The 23,872-nt window shown below is 42.4% G+C and overlaps 1 protein-coding gene across 10 annotated transcripts in view; it reads left to right on the forward strand.

Annotated features, from left to right (window-relative positions):
- RUNX2 (RUNX family transcription factor 2) overlaps positions 1 to 23,872 on the forward strand; it is a gene marked incomplete at its 5' end in the record, with an annotated part of 245,008 nt that overhangs the window by 160,222 nt on the left and 60,914 nt on the right. For 6 of the 10 annotated variants that reach the window (XM_082215778.1, XM_082215774.1, XM_082215776.1 and 3 more), the window contains one exon: positions 11,891 to 12,052. The exons of the other annotated variants lie outside the window; for them this stretch is intronic. In XM_082215778.1, the coding sequence (XP_082071904.1) occupies positions 11,891 to 12,052 (162 nt within the window). The remainder of the gene's footprint in view (positions 1 to 11,890; positions 12,053 to 23,872) is intronic. 10 annotated transcript variants of the gene reach the window in all.

Genomic DNA, 23,872 nt, shown 5'->3' on the forward strand with positions numbered 1-23,872 from the left:
AAAAGCCCTACGTTGGGCTGGGATTGTTAATTTAGTGACGTAGTTGGCTCTGCTATCTAAGATATTTAAATCATAGAATACGGGGGAGCAAATTTTGTTTACTGCTGCCATAATATTTTGTCTCTCAACATCCTTTAATCTAGTTAGGATATTATGGAAAATGTATTGCTCATTAGAATTGTATAGGGGCTCCAGCTCGATGCCTAAAGATTCAATCTTTTTTTCAAGGTACTGGTACCATCTTGATTTATAGGAGTCTTGAAGCAAATCAGCGAGCAGGCTTGATGGAGAGCAGCGAAAATGGCAGCGTAACCAGTACTTTATTGAGGTGGACCAGGCCCAGTATTCCATTGTGTGTATGCCTATTTCTGCACACATTGTTTCATATTTGATCACAGCTGGGAGTCCAAGAATACGTCTCAGAAAGCTGGAGTGGATCTTTTTTAGATCACTGTTATATGCTTGGACCCATAGTGGGATTCCATAGAGTATCTGGGCTTGCACTTTTGTTTGAAATATCTGATTGGCCGCAGGGATAAATTGATTACCTTTCTGATAGTAAAAACGAGCAACTGCTGATGAGGTGCACTTTGCCTGTTTTATGGCGTTTGTGCGATGATTTGCCCACCCTAAATTGCTCTGGAATAATATTCCCAGATACCTATAGATTTTTACTTGTTGGATTTCATGCCCTCTTATTTTCCATTTCTCTAGTTTCCAACCATTCGAGAAGACCAAAATTTTTGTCTTCTCATAATTTATTGAGAGTTTATTACATTCACAGTAAAGGATCAGAGAAGATATAAGACGTTTCAGACCCAGACTCGTTAATGATAGTAGAACTGCATCGTCTGCGTATAATAAGAGAGGAACTGGTTTCTGATTAAGTTTAGGGGCATGTGATTCTATTTTTTGAAGGTGATCTGGCAAGTCTGATAAAAATAAATTAAATAGAAAGGGTGCAAGAATACACCCTTGTTTTACCCCTTTCGAGTTTGGGATGTCTGGTGAAAGGTGACCTTTGGTGCTAAGTTTGACTTGACAGACATTGGAAGAGTATAGATTTTGTATTAAAGTCAATAAACGCTGATCAATTTTTAATTCTGCGAGTTTCCTCCACAGCTTTGGGCGGTCAATTGAGTCAAATGCACCACGAAAATCTACAAAAGCAGCATATATCTTAGATTGCCTTTGGGATCTATATTTTTCTACCAAATGCATAAGTATAAGGCAGTGGTCTAATGTAGAGCAGCCTTTAGAGAAACCTATTTGTTCTTTCCCTGGTAAATTTAGATTTTTCATCCAGGGAAGGAGTTTAGATAAAAGGTGCTTAGCGTAGATTTTCCCTATCACTGATAATAAGCTTATCGGTCTGTAATTCCTTGGTTCTTTTGGGTCACCATTTTTAAAGATTGGGATAATTATTGATCTTAGCCATATCTCAGGTATGATCCCCTCTTTGTCTATGAGAGTAAACAATTGAGCTAAGGGTTCTGCCCACCAATCTATATAGGTCTTGAATAATTCTATTGGTAGACCATCAGGCCCAGGAGATTTCCCCGATTTAAAATTTTTAACTATTTCTCTAATTTCCGCTTCTTCTACCCTTGGCCACTCCTGGAGTTTATTGATTTTGTTTTTAGTGATCTCATTTCCTTTAAGTTCACTGTGTAGATTGTTAAAGACAGAAGTAAAATATTGGTACCATTTGGATTCTGCAATTGGTGATTGGGTTAATTGATTTTCGGGTTTCAATCCTCCATACACTAGGTTCCAGAACGCTTTGTTGTTTTTGTTCTGAATTGAGTCGAGTAATTGTAGCCATTTTTGGGTTGCGTATTTCTGTTTCTTTTCGGCCAGAATGTGATGATATTTTCTTTTTTCATCAAGATAAGAGGGCTCTAGTTTAGTGCGGTTATTTTTAAATATTTGGCGCAGTTTTCTTTTTAGCTGGAAACATTCATCGTCAAACCAGGGGCTAGCGCTATGTTTAAGTATCCAACCTTTAGGTGGGGTACTAAGCTCTGCAAACATTTGAAAAATTTCATTATAGATTTTCGGAATATCACTGTGGGGATTAATGGTCTTTAAATTAGATAGTACTTGTTTTCTCAGGTTGGCTGTTAGCTTTTGCCCCACTGCTGCACTCATTTCCTGGGACCATTTTAATTGAGTCATTTGTTTGTGTTGAGAAGGTTCTATGGTATTATATTTGGTTATTTTAGTTTCGTCCTTTAAGTTAATAGACAACAATAATGGCTGATGGTCGCTTTCAGTACGCGTTCCAATTTTGAGGTCCATGATCGAATTTATAATATTATAAGGAACAAGAATATAGTCGATGACACTGCATCCTCGGGGGGAGAAGTATGTAAATTCCCCGCTTCTATCGCCTTTTGTTGAGCCGTTCACAATCTGTAAATTAAAGTTGTTACACAATTCAAGTAGGCGTAAGCCTTCGTTGTTTACAACCCTATCTCTGGAGGAACGTCCTATTTTTAGGGCATGTGCGATATCATTATCAATATTCCAATTTAGTTTACTACATAGTTGTTCATTGTTGGATCCCACTCTAGCATTAAAATCACCTGCTATTATCAGTGCGGCATTTGGGTATTTATCGGTCAAATTTTCTATGTAGGAGGTTAGTTGTGACCAATTTTCATTGCTGCTGTTGTTTTTGGTTGGGGGGATATAGACATTTATAAGTAACAAAGTATCGTCTTTTTGTGTTAAGAGTAGAGCTTGTGCAAGTGGTAAGCATTTTTCTAGGTGTTTGATTTCAAACCCTAGTTTGTCTTTGATCATACAGCAGAACCCTGCTTTCGGCCGGCCCTTCGTGTTTGTTTTCAATGCGGGTTTCGTATAGGAGGTGAATCCATTGATTTTAATATCTCTAGTTGACCATGTTTCTTGTAGGAGTATTAATTCAAAGTCTTTAAAGAAGTTCATTAGGTCTGGGTCTCCGCCTTTGTTTCCCCACCCTGCAATATTCCAGGACAATAAGCGTAGAGTCCGTTTTTGAGTTGGTGGGTGGTTGGCAGCATTTAGTCATTCTAGTTCTGTTATTGAGTCCAGCGAGGAATTTTGTCTTGTGTAAATACAGCCATTTGTCGCTGCTTTCGGTGGGGAGGGTAATGGTGGATCTGTTAGGTTCTTTTTTAAAATACGGGGAATTAAAATTTCCTCCCTTTCTTGATTTTCTTCCTTAACTGTTCCTTGTTCCTGAGAGATTTCTGTGGTTGGTGGACTGTTATGGACAGTAGGACTGTTTTCAGTCTCTACTTCCATTTCTTTGGTCTCATTTGGTGTTGAGCTCAGTGTGTCAGGTCTGTTGGAAGTCATCTTTTGTTCGACAATGTTAGAGTCCTTTGTAGTGCTTAAATAAAGGGTACCTATTTCGTTTGGAGCTAGTATTTGATATCTCAGCCAGGAATTTGTGGTCTCTTTACTAAAGTTTTTGCTTGCCATTTCGTATTTTAAAGGAGGCTGGGTTTGAAGCTCTGCATCTATAGATTTGAAAGTTCCATTAGTAGCTCTCTTTTTGACTATGCATTTTGGGGAGAAGGCTGGTAAGTGTAAAGTTTGATTGTATATTGTTTCTACTGCATTTTGTTGACCTTGTTGATGAATTTCGGTCAATCTGGCCTGCAGTTTCGTCAATTTGCTGAGTATATTTATTTGTTCTTTGTCTGGTAGCTTGGTAAAATTACTCAGCAGATCTTCTTCTTCTGGGACTGTCCAGTCTATTGTGTCAAAAGCGAGGCTGTTGTTTAGTGCTATAGTCGCTTGGTTTGGGAGCTCGGATTTTTCTTGCGTGATTTCCCGGGTAGCTGGCTGCGGTTTCTCCCATCTGCTGAGTTCTTCCACGGGAGTAGGGCAGATGTCGGCTTCTGGTGGAGTGACCTTGCTCATCTTATTTTGTCTTTTAGATGCGATCAATGGGCTGAGTGATATATCTTCAAAGTGTCGACGTGGAATAATTCCTTTCTGGGCTAAGTGAGCCTTTTCCCTTAAGATTTTGGTTGGAATTTTGTGACTACCAAATCTTAGTAGTACTTTTTTGGAGTATCCATCGTTAGTGAGCCTCTTGACTGCTTTTAAGTCAATACTTCCACCCTCAGGGCCTAGGAGCAGGTTTAGATGGTGTCTGGCCCAGAAGGATGACTCCCAATAAGGTAGGGGCCCTCTATACGGGAAAATGTGGAGAACAATCTCACATGGCTTCAATATCAGGTTGAATGAGTGAGGGGGACTTCCTCTGGTTTTTGGTTGGTTTAGAGGTATAAGTTTGTATTTGTTCTGTTTACCTCCAGGGCTTGTTAAGGATGGCAAAAAGGGAGTGAGTTGCCTCCTTTCAACTGGGTTATCCAGCTTCTTGGAGATGTTTTGTAATTGTTCAAAGATTTTTTGAACTGTTTGAGCAGTCAATAGGCAGCATTCCTCCAGCAGCTCCACCTTTCTACCAATTAGTGCTTGTGCCTCAATTATGGGAGTAGTAGCCTTGTCCTCATTAATCCCTAAGGATATCTCTTCAGCTGTCTTTCCATGAGAAGAGTTGGGGAAAGTTTTAGGAGGGAGTATGTGCTGATTTTGAGGTAGCAGGTAATTATCTAGATTACTCTGTTTGAAGCCAGAGGGCTCTGCGTCAGTTTCTATATCAAGACACCTGAGTCTTTTGGCTCTTTTCATTGCTAGATTCTTCTTAAATCAATGAGGTCAGACTTCTAAATAGAGTGATAAAGTGCTAAAATGCTAAAATTTTCAGGTCACAATCTCATTCAATTCTCGTTCATTCCTGGCCGGGCTGCTGCGAGGAGTTTTAAAACTGGGTCCAATTAGAGCACTCCTTTAAGGTATCCCCCCCCCTTCTTCTCGGTTTGTTAAACAACTAGGATGATTGGGGGGTCCACGAAGTTTGAGGTGGTGGGAAAAAAGCCCACTAGAAGTCCTTAAAGATCCTTGGAATAAGTTTGTCACGAAGGATCAACGAGAAACTGGAAGGGAGTGCCTAATGCCCGAGAGGGAATGATTGAAAGCCTTCATTAGGACTTCGTTAACTTCATTAAAATCCAGCACCGAGGAGGATAACATAGGGTGTTCAAAAGCACAGCGAGGTAATGATAGGAAATAAGATCCAAAGGAAGGAGAGGAGCCAGCAACAAAGGCATTTAGTTAAAAGAGTTCTTTGAGCTCCGATAAGAGCGTCTTACCTCGGCGCCATCTTTGCATTCACTCCTCCCATGCCCTAGAATTAATCTGTAGGGAACATAGAATCATAGAATCATAGAATCATAGAGTTGGAAGAGACCACAAGGGCCATCGAGTCCAACCCCCTGCCAAGCAGGAAACACCATCAGAGCACTCCTGACATATGGTTGTCAAGCCTCTGCTTAAAGACCTCCAAAGTAGGAGACTCCACCACACTCCTTGGCAGCAAATTCCACTGTCGAACAGCTCTTACTGTCAGGAAGTTCTTCCTAATGTTTAGGTGGAATCTTCTTTCTTGTAGTTTGGATCCATTGCTCCGTGTCCGCTTCTCCGGAGCAGCAGAAAACAACCTTTCTCCCTCCTCTATGTGACATCCTTTTATATATTTGAACATGGCTATCATATCACCCCTTAACCTCCTCTTCTCCAGGCTAAACATGCCCAGCTCCCTTAGCCGTTCCTCATAAGGCATCGTTTCCAGGCCTTTGACCATTTTGGTTGCCCTCCTCTGGACACGTTCCAGTTGGTCAGTGTCCTTCTTGAATTGTGGTGCCCAGAACTGGACACAGTACTCCAGGTGTGGTCTGACCAGAGCAGAATACAGTGGCACTATTACTTCCCTTGATCTAGATGCTATACTCCTATTGATGCAGCCCAGAATTGCATTGGCTTTTTTAGCTGCCGCATCACACTGTTGGCTCATGTCAAGTTTGTGGTCAACCAAGACTCCTAGATCCTTTTCACATGTACTGCTCTCAAGCCAGGTGTCACCCATCTTGTATTTGTGCCTCTCATTTTTTTTGCCCAAGTGCAATACTTTACATTTCTCCCTGTTAAAATTCATCTTGTTTATTTTTGCCCAGTTCTCTAATCTGTCAAGGTCGTTTTGAAGTGTGATCCTGTCCTCTGGGGTGTTAGCCACCCCTCCCAGTTTGGTGTCATCTGCAAATTTGATCAGGATGCCCTTGAGTCCATCATCCAAGTCGTTGATAAAGATGTTGAATAAGACCGGGCCCAAGACAGAACCCTGTGGCACCCCACTAGTCACTCTTCTCCAGGATGAAGAGGAACCATTGATGAGCACCCTTTGGGTTCGGTCAGTCAGCCAGTTACAAATCCACTGAGTGGTAGCATAGTCAAGACCGCATTTTACCAGCTTCTTTACCACACGGCTCCCAGATCATTTAGAGGGCCACAAGTTCCCATGCCCCGCAACAAAGGTTTGAGGGATAGGGGAAAGAGTCTTGTTTGCTATTCACGCACATATTTATAATTTTTAAATAAATGTGTGCTCCAGATGGGAGAGAGCACAGATTCTAAAGAATACAAAGCAATTAAAAATGAAGATTTAACAAAATAGCTGAATAGAGTGGTGCTGACTTTTCTTTATGACTTTAAAAAAATAGGGTGGGGATGAACACTCCATTGCAGGAGGTCAGAAGTGGTCAGGGTTAGGAATTTTTGTGCTAATAAGAGACCATGCTATAAATCAAGATGTCCACAGTTCACATTCTGGATCTGCCATGATTTCATTCAGAGGCCTTAGACAAGATGCTCTCTGTCAGCTTCAGCCCCCAACACAAGCACCAACCTGCACTATGGGTGTGTGTGTGTGTGTGTGTGTGTGTGTGTGTGTAACAATACTGACTTGCCTTACAACAGGGCTAGGGAACCACTGAGTCTTGCACTCCCCTTACAGCCCCAGCCATCACAGCCCATCGTCAGGGGTCCTGGAGCTGGAGGCTCAGAGCTTCCTCATTCCTGCCTAACAGGGTTGTTGTAAGGACTGCAGCTGGATACGGCATGTGAAGCACTTTGTATGCTTGAAATAAATAATAAGTATGGAAGCTAGAAAAACAGGTGTATATTAACAGTAGTGTAGTAGGAAAAAAATGTAATAATGAACAATAACAAATCAAAGCAGAATCTTCACAAAGTCTAAGCCAGTTTAGTTCCACCTCCACCTCCCTTTGGCATGTTTGCCCTGCTCAGCCCTGCCACTCCTGTATCCCAGTTGCTGAGCAGCAACAACCATTGACCTTCCTCTGGATGAGGAGAAGCAGCTCCCTGCCCGTGGAATGAGCTGGTCCCTTGGGGAAAGCTTCTTACTGCTTCCCAGCTAGTTGGAAATTTTGGTCTCCCCCCCCCCCGCAGCAACCATGTGACATGCCCCCTTTTGCTGCCCCCCCAATCCATTCCTGGTGTACAGATGACACATATCATACTGAAAACAGATTTGACCCATAATTTATGCTGGATGTCCCAATGAAGAATGAAGAAGTCCACTATCTGAAGCCTTACACTGGAAATCATCAGATATTTCCCTTGTCTGTGAAGAATCAAATGTGCAGCTAGCTAGGTACCAGTCAGGAGACGGTAGCATCCATCTGTTGTCAGAAGGGCTATGATGGCTGTCTGTTAACTGCCATGACTGCAGCCATCAGGGGACAGGTTATTGCACAGAAGCTACGTCTCTGTTGCTGAGGGTTGTTCCTGGACACATTGCAAGGCTGATGCACACACTGGGCTGACATGTTGCTTGAGGTGAGGTCGGCTCCACTTTGTCATTCTCTCATTCACACTCATTCTCCATGAATAAATGTGTGCCTGCTCCCAGGGCACATGCCCCAGCCTTCGGAGAGCAAAAGGTTCCCCCCTAGAAAAATAGGTGTCCCTACTCACCATGGAGTGGCTGCAGTGAGTGCCACACTTTTTAACAACAACAACAAAAAGAGGGGCCAGTACTGCGTACACTTGAGCACCCCGGAGGGGGGGGGGCTTCTCCTTCCTGGTTCTTTGGGAGAACATCAACTTCTGTACTTCTTTCTGCCACATCCATTCGCACAGAAACATCAGCACTCCTGTGTTGCATTGAGAGAGAGAGTTATCTAACACTGTCTCTTCTCTAGTGTTCATGGAAAGGCAGCCAACACAGTCCAGTTACTCACACAGAAAACAAAGTGGAAAATGTAGTAAGATCCCTCCCAAGTGACCAGAGTTAACCAATCCCACGAGAGTTACTGGGGAACATTCCAGAATTAAATGCACAGCAATGCATTTAAGCATTCCCAATTTAAGTAAAATAAATCACTATACTTAACATCCTGCGGTGCAATTTAGATTCCTATATGGTCTTTATTTGGCTTGAAGTCATAATGAGAATACACAGTTTGGACCTCAGTGTCTTGTGGGTCCCTAAAATCCCTTTAAATGCTTGTTGCGGCCCATTGCTAATTTGTCAGCTTGCTTTCGCTGCCCAGAATAATTCTCTGCCAAATCAGAGGAACATCTGTTAAAAAATAATGTAAAATTATTTACATTTCTCTAGATAGTTTGTTGTGTTATTGTTGTGCTGTAAAATAATATGCAGTTAAGAGTAAATATAATGCCAGTCCCTACGCGCTTGAAGAAGTTCACTGCATTTAGAAAGCACCCGTTTGACTTTGGAGTGGTGTTTTTTCTTGGTCAAGCATTTATATGAGATAGCCCTACTGTAAATTAAATCCTAACAAAATTAAAATGAAAGGCTTCCCTGCCTCCTTCATATATCTGATATACAGTTATTTTTTGCTTTGGGAAGTATCAGAGTTCCAGACATCTCTTCAAACAAATCATGTCTTAACGGGGGCGGGGGGGGGGGAATGGCAGAAACATCAAGGTTTTTCTATACAGAAGGGGAGAAAGAGGATTTTGTTATAATTAGATGAATTTCCTGACAAGGGTTTGTTTCTTCTGCCATCTAGTTATCATATTACTATTTTACAAAACAGGCTGGAAACCTCTGTTCAAAGATACAGTTAAGCCAGAATTGGTTTGCTGCTTTACAAAGAGTAGAAAGTACGAGTATCTAGACTGATACGTGTTTACTATGCCCATAAGACTCCAGAGGCACAGATGTCAGAAAGCAATTTCTCTTAAAGTAGGACATATTTTTGATTTGTAAGCAATATAAAGTAAACAACATAAATGTTGAAGAGGAAATCCTGTTTTCATCAGTAAATCACTAGATAACATTGCAAAAGAACCTGTTTGCCAACTTCATTGTATTCTTCCTTCTCTTACCCACTGCAACCCAGATAAATATATATCTATGTAGAAAATACATATTAAGAATCATTCAGTTCAAAGCAGGGCATTTAATGGGTGGTGCTGTGGTCTAAACCACTGAGCCTCTTGGGCTTGCCAATCAGAAGGTTGGTGGTTTGAATCTGCATGATGGGGTGAGCTCTGTCCCTGCTCCTGCCAACCTAGCAGTTTGAAATTGTGCCAGTGCAAGTAGATAAATAGGTACCGCTCCGGTGGGAAGGTAAACGGCGTTTCCGTGTGCTCTGGTTTTTGTCATGGTGTCCCATTGTGCCAGAAGCAGTTTAGTCATGACGGCCACATGACCTGGAAAGCTGTCTGTGGACAAACGCTGTCTCCCTTGGCCTGAAAGTGAGATGAGCACCACAACCCCAGTCACTTTTGACTGGACTTAACCGTCCAGGGGTCCTTTACCTTTACCTTTATTTAGTGGGTATTACCAGGGGGAATCCCCTTTGGAGTTCTTAGTGGAAACCAGGGTGGTGTATATCAGACTTATGCTGAGTGATAGGTAATGGAGCGCACATCCAGAAATGACTGTTCCCCCAGTCAAATAACTAGAGGAATTAATGGCACATTCTTATCTGAATGACTTTTGTGGGAAAAGGTATAGCTCATTGGCAGATCACCTTCTTTGCTTGCACAAGGTCCCAGACTCAGTTCCCAGTATCTCCGGGGGGGGGGGGGCTGCAAAGACCCTTGTCGGAATCCCTGGAGAAGTCCCACTAGGCTGCCTTTATAGGCACGACTGAGTGAGAGGACTCTGTGGAAACACTTCTGGCCACGCGGGAAGGCCTTTTGTATTATGTTGATAACTTCCCCACCATCTTCCACCCTCAAAGGAAATAACTCAAGATAATACTGATACTAACAGAGCTTTCAGCTAGCAGCAGAAGAGCAAAATAAAATGTAGATGGTTAAATTGTAATAGTGCCCGCAGTCTCTGTATATACTGTATACACGCATGATGGAGAACTTGCTTAGCCTCGTGTTTTACTTAATTTTTCACAGTTCCTTAAACTGCTTGAAGAGGCAAGCCACATTTTTAGTGGAAAGACAATTTGCTGTGGTAGAAACTTCAAATCTGTTTATGTTTAGGCATATTATTATATTATTTCTTAAAGAAAATATTTGATTAATAACAATACGTAGCAAAAAACATTGTACATCAAACATCCTTGCTTCTCATACAAAATTTGAATTAGCAGCAATATAAGTTAAAGTATGCTTTTGAATGATCTAGAATGTTTTTTGCTTTTATCTTATTTTGTCACATGATCCAGCTTTTGGATGAAGCATTCATTTCCAAAACATTGCTACTAGTTTGATTTTGCACTGTAGCTTTCCCCAGGAATCCTGGCTGAAGATAGGTTTCCAAGAAGTTACCGTATTTTCCACCCTATAGGACGCACCGGCCCATAGGACGCACCTAGATTTTTGGGGGGGAAAAGAAAGGAAAAAAATTCCCCGAACCCAGCCCCCAGAACGGGTTGGAGAGCGATGGTGAAGGTGCGCGCACGTTTGCCATCGCTCTCGGAGCTTGTCTGGCTGCGGGCGGGGGAAGCTGGAGCTTCCCCCGATCCCAGCCCCCAGAACGGGTCCCAGAGCGATGGCGAAGCTGCGCACAGTTTTGGCATCGCTCTGGGAGCTTGCCGGGCTGGGGGGATAGCTTCCTGAAGCCTGGAGAGCGAGAGGGGTCAGTGCGCACCGACCCCTCTCGCTCTCCAGGCTTCAGCGAAAGCCTGCATTCGCCCCATAGGACGCACACACATTTCCCCTTCATTTTTGGAGGGGGAAAAGTGCGTCCTATAGGGCGAAAAATACGGTAGATATTTTCCCCAGAGGGTTGTCTTAAGTGGGAGCGGGAAGCCTAGACCTTACCTTATTTACCTGTAGTTCTTCTAATATAAATTATTCTGCCGAGATACGAGTTAGTTCTTTCGGATAAAAGTGTTATTCCATTTGGAGAACTACAGTATCCATGTTGCGAGTAAACTCTGTCAGAAGATTCAAGATATCAAACACTTCTGGAACAGTGACTGAACATAACTCTGAAATCTCTTCTCTCAGCTTCTCTGTGGTCCTGAAGATGTTCACATCAGTTTTCCCAGTAATCAGCAATTTTCTCCACAATTACTTGCACTTTCCATCATCTCCTTGCACATCATTTCTCAATGAATATTTAATGGAAATCTTGGCTAAATGAACACCCCTATGGAACATCCTTATTCTCTCACCCAGATCTGATCTAGGAGAGGTTAGCACCCCTGCCAATTCCAATGTCTTCAGTTGCAATTGTATACATACTCACCTGGGAGTACGTTTAATTGAACTCAGGGAGACGTACTCAGGGTAGGCATGTATAGGATCCCACTGTTGCTTTCATTCCTTGGAAGACTCACTAATTCTGCCGCTTCCAAACAGCATTAGATAGGCCATGGAGACATTAAGAAAACACAACCCAAATGTTTGGAGTTTTTACTTGCTCATTCTCATTCTTTGTGAGAAAACGGTGCTTAGGCTTTCTAATTTCACGAGCTGCTCCTCTTGACAAGTCTTTCATTTTAAATTATTTTCTCTTTTGTTTTGTTTTTAGACCCCAGACAAGCACAGTCATCCCCTCCATGGTCCTATGACCAGTCTTACCCCTCCTACTTGAGCCAGATGACTTCACCCTCCATTCATTCCACAACCCCCCTGTCCTCCTCAAGAGGCACGGGGCTTCCAGCCATCACCGATGTGCCCAGGCGGCTCTCAGGTAAAGACCATGTTTGAACTCCACTAGTTATCTCAGGTAGAAGCAGGGAAGGCTAAGGCTGCTTAAAAGGGACATACCTATTGCAGTGTTTTTGCTCTCATTTGTAGGCTAGCAAAAACTGTTGGGGTTGCTGTATGAGCTCCCCCATTAAAAAAACAACCTGTCTTCCTTTGGCCTTGTGGTTTGAATGTCTGATGATCCCTTGAAGGTGCAATATCTCATGGCTCTGCTTCACACTGTATTCAGCTGGCGTTTCTTTGCCCTGTGGGGGTTACGTAAACAGCTTTACGTTTTCTTTCTTTTTGATGAAAGCCTTGCTTCACTCCCATAAATTAGTTCGTTCATTACAGCCAAAAGTCTCCATAACTGGAATAGCTTGGTACAAGGCTCACATTCATTCCTCTAAAGGCAATAGTTTGAGAAAGCTGCTTAGCTTAGTCATTGTGTACTTCAGATCCATATCAGCACCTGCATTATTTAGGGGTAGAATGCAGTTATAGAATGGATTAGACCAATTGTCTCATGAAAAAGGAAGCAAAATATTTGTGGAAATACACAACACATGCTTCCTGAGAAGTAAATTACATTGAGTGCAGCGGGACTTACTCCCAGGTAAGTCAGTATCAAATTGCAATGTAAATACAATTGACCTGCGAGGAGTGAATTTACAGGGAACGAGGCAGAGGGCCTTCTCGGTGGTGGTGTCCACCCTGTGGAAAGCCCTCCCATCAGATGTCAAGGAGATATACAACTATACAACTTTACAAAGACATCTGAAGGCAGCCCTGTATCAGGAAGTTTTTAGTGCTGAGTGTTTTGCTGTGCGTTTATTATGTTGGAAGCCGCCCAGAGTGACTGGGGTGGAAGTGCTATTATTATTATGAGTAGTTGTGGTGGTAGTAGTAGTTTATGCACACTGTGATCCATCTCTAGGTAAAACAGTCTTCATGCTGTATTGTAATGCAACATACCATGGCATATCGTCATCTACTGTATTTTATCATATGTGGTGAACCTAAACAAAGGGTGGCGATCCCTGCTACCTGCTACCCTGAAGCTCTAAAGAGACAGTTGTGGACACAGAGTTGTAGCCCATCTGCCTGAACTATGTGTAACATAAGGGGAACACTATGATTCATTATTAAGGTGTGCAGAATGTAGACTGTTCTTATCCCTACATCAAGTTTGCAAGGCTCAGTAATTGTCTCCCACACTCTCGTCTCATACACCTGTTTGACTCCCAGCCAGCTAAGTGAACACCTAGCTTGTTTTTCCCTTCTCTGAAAAGCTCAATGCTATAAAAAAATGTTAACTTCACTTCACTGAATCTCTGACAGGCTGAACGCCAGCCAAGATACCTATACAATTTGATTAGCTTGGTTTCTTTCATTTCTTTTAACTTAGGGGTGGATAATCCCCCCACGCAAAAAACCAGCCCATCCTTTTCATCTTAGCTATTTAGTGTTCCATCAAACATTAGGATACATGTGCAAATTAGACAGATTTGAATTCATGACTTCTGGAAACACCAGCCAGCCATTTCTGTCTTCTAATTGTGAAACTTGTTTTGTTTGAACTGAACCCCAAATGCCTGGTTTTAGCTTTCGACCGTCTTCATTTAGTTCTTGTCTCCTGGTAGCCTGTATCGGGCTGGGCTGTCAAGTCAGTTATTTTTGCAGTGTTGCCACTGGCAATACCTGCGGGGTGCAGCTTGGCTGGGGCCGCAGCAGCTGTGGGAGCTTCTTGCCCTGCAGCCCTGGCTTGTCAGGATGCATTCAGACCTGAGAGCCTAACATGCGGAAGAGCCAGAGTGCCTAGAAGTCCTCCCATCAAAGCAGAGCAAGCCAGAAGCAAGCCAGAAGCAAGCCAGCTCTCTCCCTTGTCCCACCCACACCTTTCGGGGGGAACATTGATTCTTCTGTGTGGGTCTCTTCACCATATATTTTCCCCCTTTCCAAAAGAAGTGGGGGATGAATGCGGAGCTCACGCAGCAGGGTTGTGAGTTTCACGGAGCAGGGAACATCCCAGAACTACACCAAAAGCAAGTCAGGATTGACTTTTTAAAAACAGAGAACAGGTATTTGTAAAATCTGAAATGATACAAATTCCAGAGTAGATAAACAGAGTTCACAAGGGGGGGGGGTGGCAGACGGGTGAGGAAAGCATAGTATTTGACCCCACTTCCATCTTTTTACTGCCAGCATTTATTATTTAAAAGGTCCTAATATGCAAGAGGGGAGGCAAAATCAGGAGACAAAATGAGAGAGAAGCTGGAGGAAAAGAGGGAACTATAAATGAAGTGCAAGAAGAAAGATGGCATTCTGGTAATTTCTTAAAGTGGAACAAAGACGAGGCCAGCTTAATATTTTAAAAATAGGAATTTCCACATAAGAAGCCATAAGAAAGCAAGCACAGAGATGAGAAAACCCCCCACAAAGTTTAATAAGAATATTAATGGTTGTTGGAAACTGGGGGTCAAAAGGAGAGCAGAGAGAAAGCAACCAATATACAGTAAATAAGGAACAAGGCCAGGAAGAAGAAGCCATTCAGATGTTGCGCAGGTAGGTCTTCACAGTTATTAGCTTACTATGGAAACACTTGTGTCATTTGTGGTTTGTACTGCTAACATTGGCACCATTTCTGGGGGCTCTGGGGCGCCAAGGCACCACTAAACGTTCGCTGTTGGTGCCCGGCCGGGCGACTCAACACATCACATGTATGACACATCACATGCTGCACCCCCAGGTGATCTCACATGTGCAATGGGCATGACGTCACACATGCTCACTGGGCAGCCCCAATGTGGGATGGAACCCGTCGCGCCTGACTGCTAATGTCAACTTCTGACATTAACACTGTGGCGAGGGGGAAGCGCCAGGACTAGTAAATCCTGTTCCAGTATGGCAGTGTTAGGAGAGGCTCCAAGACTTGTTCAGATTTACTCCTATTCCTGATAGTGATTACAATATTTATTGGGAAACTTAGGTATATTTATAACAATATTGGGTTGCTGTTTTTAAATTCGTTTCAAATAAAACAAGAGCTTGGGCTATTCTCCCTATTAAATATCATGATCGCTTCCCACCACAGCTCACGTGCATCCTCTTTCACTTCAGATGCCTGGGGACATGCCGAGAAGCTTCCAATGTGTGAAGCAGCTCTTCTTGGGGTCTCATTCTGCCACTGTGTTGGCCACCTGCCTTGGTGCTCAGCAACTTCATATTCAGTCCCAATTGCTGAACTAACCTGCTCTACCTTCTCATCCAGTCGCTTGTGTTATTTGCTTGATCCCTGTCCTTCATTCTCTCCCTGTCATTTTCCATCAGCAGAAGCACTTCAGAGCTGTACTGGGAAGGGAAAAGAAACTCTCTTATATGCAGGCTCTTGCACAGTCCTGGCCTATGTTGCTTCTGTTCGCATGGTCCCTCTCAGGTGGGCGCCATTCCCATTCTAAGAGAACCAGAGGGGGCTCGTGGGGAGTTCCGGCACCTCTTTTTCTGGAAAAATAGCACTGTGTATGCATAACAGAAAACAATGTGCTGCTGGTTTAGTGAAAACTAAAAGGTTCATGCAGAGCTATAGTAACCTGGAAAGCCACAGTGTTGCAACATAAGATAGGTAGGTCAATTTTATTTTGTTGAACTGTGAAGCTCCAGAATAAAGCAAGAATCTTTAAAATGATACATCTGGCAACCACAGTGTGTGTATATATAGTTTGGAAAAATGTTATGGTGTTTGTGTGCTCGTATGTGAACAAACTCTGAACTTACAGATGCATGTGAACAATTAGAGTCCTTGTACATTTGTCAGGGAGGAAGTATAGGAAAGCTGATGGAATCCAGTCCAGTAAAAACTAAAGTAAAGGGGAGAATTTTGGCCCCAGTGAAATAAAGAAAAGTTCTGGAGTTGATTTCAGTGGAGCCAGAATGTCACCCAAAGTTTGCCCTTAGTAGTCAGTAATGTACAAGTTGGTCACAGCTTGGCTGTTAAATGTGACTGAATTTTAATTGTTGTTTAATCCTATTTTGGGCCAGTAAAAACCAGTGTTAAACTGTACATGTTTGAAGAGATATATTTTTTTATAAAAAAGATAGGTGATGAGAATACACCTGAGCTTGTCACGTTTTAACATTAACTTACCAAACTTCAAGGTTTTTTATTAATATTTCAATTGACCTTTTATCTGGGGATTTTCAACCATATTTATGTTATGATTACACAATACACTTTTCAAAAAGAAAATAGGCTCCCGTAGTTTTTTTTATCTCTCATGACATCACTAGTGCATTGTAATTGAGTGGACTGGCAAATCAATACAGGATGGCTGTGAAAGCAAATGCAATGAAGACTATAAAGCACTTTGGAAAGTAAAAATAGTGTTAATATGATAGGAAGGAACTTGCTGAAAAGCAGCAGGACTAGTCAGCAGGATTTTATCAGATTGCTGTTTGAATCATATCATTTGGCAGGTTAGAATGCATATTTAAAATGAGCAGTTTATGCATTTCAGAAGTATAAAAAGGGGGCTTATCCACACTTAAATTTTGCTCTGCTCTTTCCAGGCACAAGTCTGTGTTTAAAAGCTCTGTGTCCTGGATCCACCCCCCTGGAACTCCCCCCCCCCCCATTCTTTAGTGCTCAAATGTGAATTTGGGTTTTCCGCAGATTGATGTTTGCTCCAGTTGAGCTTTAAAGAGCAGGTTTTCATGGGGAAAGCTCCCAAGATAAAAAGGGCACTTGAACATGGAGTTTTAAATTGTGAGCTGTGCCTGGAAGGAGTGGAGGAAAAGTAAGTGTGGCCAAGAATGGCTCCGGACATGTTTTCACTTGCTTTGCATTCGGGTGGCCTTCTGTCATGGATGCTTGAGTTGAGTTTCCTGCACTGCAGGGGGTTGGACTAGATGACCCCCAGGATTCCTTCCAGTTCTACAATTCTATGATTCTAAGATTGCTCTCTAGCCTCAGTAATTGTGGTCATGGTTTTTGGATAGATTTAGCTTCATTCTAACAACCAGATTCAAGCCCCAAAATAGACAACATGAATATGTTGTTGTTGTTGTTGTTGTTGACGATGACTATTTTAATATTATGCTACAATCACTTCCATCTGTAAAAAATACTTTCGACAAAGAGGGGGAGAACCAGAAAAAATCTGTGACAGAAAAAGACGAGAGAACTCATATGCTCTTAGCAGTTTACATTTAAAAACTATTAGCGGAAGAAAATAAACTGCTGAAACTTTCTTAAATGGAATATATTTGTTGCTAGTACAGGAAATAGCACACTATAATCAATGTGTGAGTGCACAGATATATGTTTTATCTGAGCTTTTTTGTGCAATGTGTTTTATATTTAGGGCACATATCAGGATTTGCATCTGTTTTCAGAACTTGCTGCTAACAGTTAGTAATGATGCCAAAATATACTTGAGTTCCAGCTTGAGACCAAATGATACTGCCTTTTTTGTTATTCCTAATTTAAGGTCTGATATTAATTAGGGACATTTTCCATAAGCACCATATCCCTTTTCTGAAGTGCTCATTAAAATTATATTAACTTAAACTGGAATAATGCCTTGCAGCCTGAACTGCTTTTGTAATGATTTATTTCTAACTGGCCTTTTTGGCTTTTGGGTAAACAATATGCTAATTCTTAATGGGGGACAACAAAATGTCTTATTCCAGACATCGAAAAGGAATGCATCATACCACCCTAGTTTCAAAAACTAAATTCAACCGGTTGTTCAACATGGGAGGCTACAATGTTGGAGCTCTGAACACGGTAGATATGTTCCATTTTTGTATCTAGGAGGAACAGTAAAGTGGACAGAATATTTGAGAAGCCTTTTTATATACAGTGGTACCTTGGTTCTCAAACGCCTTGGTTCACAAACAACTTGGAACCCAAACACTGCAAACCCGGAAGTAAGTGTTCCAGTTTGCGAACTTTTTTTGAAAGTCAAACATGCTCCATTTTGAGTGTTACGCTTCCAATTTGAGTGCCACACTTTCGTTTGGAGTGTTACGCTGAGGTCTGTCTGTTTTTGCTATTTATTTTGCATTTTTGTGGCTCTCCTCTTTTTGGTGTGTGACTGTGTGGAACCCAGTTCAGCTACTGGCTGATTGTGTGACTGCAGTACATTGTTTATTGCTTTCATTTTATATATCAATGGTCTCGTTAGATAGGAAAATTCATGTTAAATTGCTGTTTTGGGGGTTGTTTTTAAAAGTCTAGAATAGATTAATCCATTCTGCATTACTTGCTATGGGAAAGCGTGCCTTGGTTTTGGAACGCTTTGGTTTTGGAATGCTTTGGATTTGGAATGGACTTCCGGAATGGATTAAGTTTGAGAACCAAGGTACCACTGTATTTTAAAAGTCTGATAAAGTAATGAAATAAAAAAGTAATAAAGTAGAACTGAGAAGCTCTCTTTTTCAACTAGAGTTCTTTAGTCAAATAAAACTCAGATCGGGATTAAACCTAACAAAAAGTTAATTGTAATTATCAGGTATTAAAGGGCCATCTCACCTTCTTCAGGCAGACTTAAGACTTGCACCCTTATTCATTTATTTATTGGTCCACATTTTAGCCATATGAAATAATTTGTTCATCAATAAACATTAGTCACTTGAAAAATTCTGTACAAAATTTAGATTCTTAAAGTTCACCTCTGAGTTTTGATGGCAATTATTCTCAGACTATTCTCTTGAGTGCACAATTATTTGCGGTGAGGTAGTTTGCAGTATGGCATCTCTTGCCTCCCTCCCCCCGCCTCCCGTCTCCCCCACTAACCCCCCCCCCACAACAGGCCCCAGAGATGGAGAAGAGAGAGAAAAAACAATTATGAGGAATATGAGGATTATGCAGCAGTAAATAGTTCCTCCTTTTGTGAAGAAGCAGAGAGCCAAGCAGTGCAAGAGAAATGATTTCTGGGCTTGCTAGAGCGCAACCTCCTCCTGCCTTTCTCTTCATTCTCCATCCCTTTTATCCATGCTCTGGTTGCCTTCCATGTCCCTTGCTCCTTTTCCCCTCCCTCCTCTGCTCTTCTTTCCTCACTCTCTTACCTCAGCTCATTTCCTTTCTTCCTCCACCTCCTTCTCCTTCCATCCATTTCCGGAATTGTCCCCTTCACTCCAACCTTTTTATCTTTACACTATTCCTTTTCTGCCTACATCATTTGCCCCTTTCCCCCTTTCTCCTTCATCGTTCACTTTCCCCATCTTACTTACATCTAAGCTTTCCATCCATCCTCCCCTTCTTCTCCTTTGTGTTCACACTCTTCCTCTCCTCCTCCAGCTGGTGATCTGTAATAGTGTTTTGTCTCTCCCCCCCCCATCTAATGACAAACCTAGACAGCATCTTACAAAGCAGAGACATCGCCTTGCCAACAAAGGTCCGTATAGGTAAAGCCATGGTTTTCCCAGTAGTGATGTATGGAAGTGAGAGCTGGACCATAAAGAAGGCTGATCGCGAAGAATGGATGCTTTTGAATTATGGTGCTGGAGGAGACTCTTGAGAGTCCCATGGAAGATCAAACCTCTCCATTCTTCAGGAAATCAGCCCTGAGTGCTCACTGGAAGGACAGATCATGAAGCTGAGGCTCCAATACTTTGGCCACCTCATGAGAAGAGAAGACTCCCTGGAAAAGACCCTGATGTTGGGAAAGATGGAGGGCACAAGGAGAAGGGGACGGCAGAGGATGAGATGGTTGGATAGTGTTCTCGAAGCTACCAGCATGAGTTTGACTAAACTGAGGGGGGCAGTGGAAGACAGAAATGCCTGGCGTGCTCTGGTCCACGGGGTCACGAAGAGTCGGACACGACTAAATGACTAAACAACAACAACCACCTAGACCCTATTCAAGTCTATGGAAAGGATTTTAATGTTCTGTCTCAGAGGGAGATGCCTACACACATCTGTCTGTCTGTCTGTGGTGGAATCTACACACATATAAAAAAAACACTGTGAAAATGCTTTTTAAAAGAAAGCTTTGAAAAATACATTGAATTTTGCATAGCTCACTTTCGCCATCTAGTGCCACATTTGTATTTTGCACTTTACAACACATTGAAAGTGTTTTAATTGCAGCTGTATAGCTGAGTCCCCTCCTTCTCTCTGTGTGTGTTTCTGTGTTTCCCTTTGTTTTTTGTCTTTCTCTGTCTTTTTCCTCCTTCACACGCAGGAAAACAGCATCAAAATAATAATCTGTCCACATACACACAACCCTCCCCATAAAACGGAAAGAAAAGGGGCTTGGTTTGGAGGGGATAATTTGTCATTTTTCTGCAGCATGCCCAAACTGAAAAGGGGGGAAGTTCACAGGATGCTTTTGGTATGTGAAATGTATTTCCTCTGATGTAAATGGAAGAGATGCTTGTTCTCTTTCCTTGTCTGTTTGTCCTTTTTATTCAGATTGTATTTTCTTCAGGCATCGGGTATGTGTTGGGTTTGAACTCCTCCTCTGGCTGTTTTCCAAAGTCCTTGCTTCTGATTGTCTCAGCAAGCAGCTACAAGGAAAAGGAAACAGGGAAACATGGCTGAAGGAAAGCCTGGCTAAAGCAGCTTTCCAACGCCTGTTCCCTTTTGGCCTCTTCACATGGTCCAGCAGTGCTGCGGTCATTCAGTGAGCACACAGTGGGCAGTATCATGGTTATGGTTCTGCACGCGCGCACACCTTTGCACATCTGTAATATGCCTGCATGCACATGCGTGTACAGGCGTAGGGACAAGAAGGAATCCTGCCTTTTTATCCTACCGTGAACATATATTACAGACATGCAGTGCAGATGTCCTGTGCGGGGCCAGAATATGATTAACAGTATCATAGCTTTGGGAGGAAGGGCTGGATATAAATTTAATAAAAAATAAATAAATATGCACTGTGGCTTGGGATCTCCTGATAGTTAACTGTGTATAAATGGAAATAATAAACAAATAAGAGAAGTCTATTTTATTTCATTGCATGAAAAACAGCCATTGCCATTTCTGTACTGGTTTCCAGCATTATAAATTATATTGTGGTATTTGCTAGTGAAATCAAATACCATCCGATCCCCACAAACGGGAATATAGTTTCCATTCCATCCACTTCCTTTTTTGTATGTGGAAAATAAAGAAATTTCCTTATTGCTTAGAAACTCGATCAAAAGATTTTTTAAAAGCTAAGGAAGATAGTCTCTGAAACTGTATCTACTGCAGGATTGCCAACATGCAGAGAGTGCTGCATTCTTTAGAAAACTAATCTTTTGTAGGATTTCTGATTGCCTGGAGAATCGTCTACATCTGTAGGCACAACGCAGACATGCCAAAGCCCAGGGGTGCAGCAGGGTCAGGACTGGGTGCCTCAGCGGAACACATGAAAAGGGCTTAGGAGAAAAGGGCAGGTGTACCTTGTTTATAGGAACCCTCGTTATCTTTGGCTGCTGGGTATTTTTTTGTTTCGCAAGTGAGCTAAGGGCCATTTCCCATTGTTTCCTTCCCCACCTGTGCCCTTGTAGACTCATAGGTTCGTAGGCATGGGAGTCGAGTGTTACAGCCCTTTTGGGGGTGTGAATTGAGTTCTGCTGTAGTTTATATATGCTCAGTGCTTTGCCATGATTGGTTGCTGTGCTAGATTGAATTCTAGCCAATATGGCTGGCTAATGTAGGGAGAGCTATTGTCATGGGCTGACATTTTAAAAAGATATTTTCTGTGCACGTTGTCTGGCTGCTGTCCTTCAATCATAGCTGTCAATGTTTCCATTTTTTTAAAAGGGAAATTCCCTTATTCCGAATAGGATTCCTCGCAAGAAAAGGGAAAAGTTAACAGCTATGCCTTCAATATTAGATAAATCCATGACTGACCTGGCTGCTCCTCTGCTCCTTCCCTGACACAACCCATTTTCTGCCCATTTTAGCCCCTGGCTTCATAACTGCATTGCATAAATGTACGGCTTTATGGCACGGCAGTGTCTGGGTTGCTGTACAAGCACAGTACTGCACTGAGCTGCATTATTTCAGCGCCTTCAACGTGACACTGACCCACTGGTGTCTGCTAGTAATGGCTCGGCTGTGGCTTTGCTCATTACAGATACTGTATGGAGACGGTGAAAGTGCAAGTGATTTATGCTTCTACTCTTCTTGTGCTTCCTATAGAACGTCTGAAGTACAAAACTTGTGTGAATGGTAATCTGTAGCTGCTAGAGGGAGGGAGAGTCCCTCCGATGTCAGATGACATTGACACAAACAGAACTAAAGAGGCTTTTGAACTAAGTAAATAATAATAATAATAATAATGGTCACAAAATAAATGTTGGGCATGAAGAAGATAAATTCATGTATTCAACACAGTTTCCACACACAACCACGTATTCACTGCACCAGAAACAAATGTGCAATTAAGGTGGGATGGTGGACTGCAGATGGAGATAACAACTAAATACCAGCTGTATATTTATTATTTCTCTCCTCCCCCCCCCATCCCAAATCACATTTAATGTTAAAATCTGCAGTTGGAGGAACAGGAGCTACTATTTAAGCTTTGCAGTCTTCTGCATAGCTCTTGTCTCCAAAAGCATTTGCTTTCATTTACCTTGATACAGAATGAGATTTGGGAGACATCATAATGTGCAGAAGAAAAAGTGGAATATTAAGGTACTGAAGGACAAATGGATGGATGGGGCGAAGACTGAGGCAGAAGTCTTCACTAATACACTCTGTTGTGTTAGGACCTCAGGTGACTCCTTCACCTGCTGCTTCAGGACAAAGGCCCCTCTGGTCTAGCGCCCTGTTCTCATGCTTGTGGGAATCCTGGACGCCGGGCGCGGTCGTAGCCCCCTTCTTCTACCCCCTTCTTCTGCAGTTTCCAGCAAGTGGCATCCAGAGAGCCTCTCATAGCGGACATAGGGCACATAGAGCTCAGCCCCATGGATGTTTCCCCAAGGTTGCCTTTTGTTTCTCCCAAGACTGAAATCTGAAATTGGAAGAGGCAACTTAACTCTTTCTTGGTGTTTTTTTTAAAAAAATTGTTGAAATTGTCCCTTCTGGGGAAAAATATAATTCCTGCTATGCCTCTGCTTCTGATGGATGGATGGATGGAAGGAAGGAAGGGGGGTTTGGGTTTGGGCCTGGGGTCTCCTGGCCAAAGCAGGCTATGGCACTGAGAGATGCCTTCCAGCCATCTCAAAGCAGTGTGCTGGATTTTATCCAGTTTGCAATCTCTGGTTTTAATGTGTCACAACTGCAACAGACAGGCTGAAGGAAGGTGTACCATCTGAAGGGAGTATTTGTAAGCTTCACATGACCATCAATTAATATTTTTATGTGCAATTTGGAAAATGATTCTGGCCACACATGTTGAATAAAGAGTTTTTTCCTGCCTCTTAACCTACACCCACGCAGCACATATTCCTTCTCCATAGATCTCTGAGAGGGGGTGGCTGAGGGGGGAGCTAATTAAAACACCACAGGCAGCTGTTGTGACATTAATGGCTCTCCCTGATTTATGATAAGAATACTGAATATTCATGCTGCTTTTTTTAGAACAGAAAAGCAGTCATTTATTTATTTATTTATTTATGGCTCCAGTAGTTTGGTAGCCCCAAGTCGTGTGTGTATTAAATGGAATTGAAATAAGTGCTGTGAGGGTGGATTTCTATCTTTCCTCTGCCACCCTTTGGCTAATCTGAGGCACACCACCACATCTGAAGCTACTTGGCTCCTTATGGATTTCATGGAAACGGATTCTAGGAAAGTGTTTCCATATGTGTGTTCCCAATATATCCCGGCTCCTTCTAAATGGGAGTACAAACTCGTGCAGAGGCTGGAAATGGCTTCAGGATG

This window comes from Podarcis vaucheri (genome assembly GCF_965113315.1).
Source record: "Podarcis vaucheri genome assembly, chromosome: 3".
NCBI lineage: Eukaryota > Metazoa > Chordata > Lepidosauria > Squamata > Lacertidae > Podarcis > Podarcis vaucheri.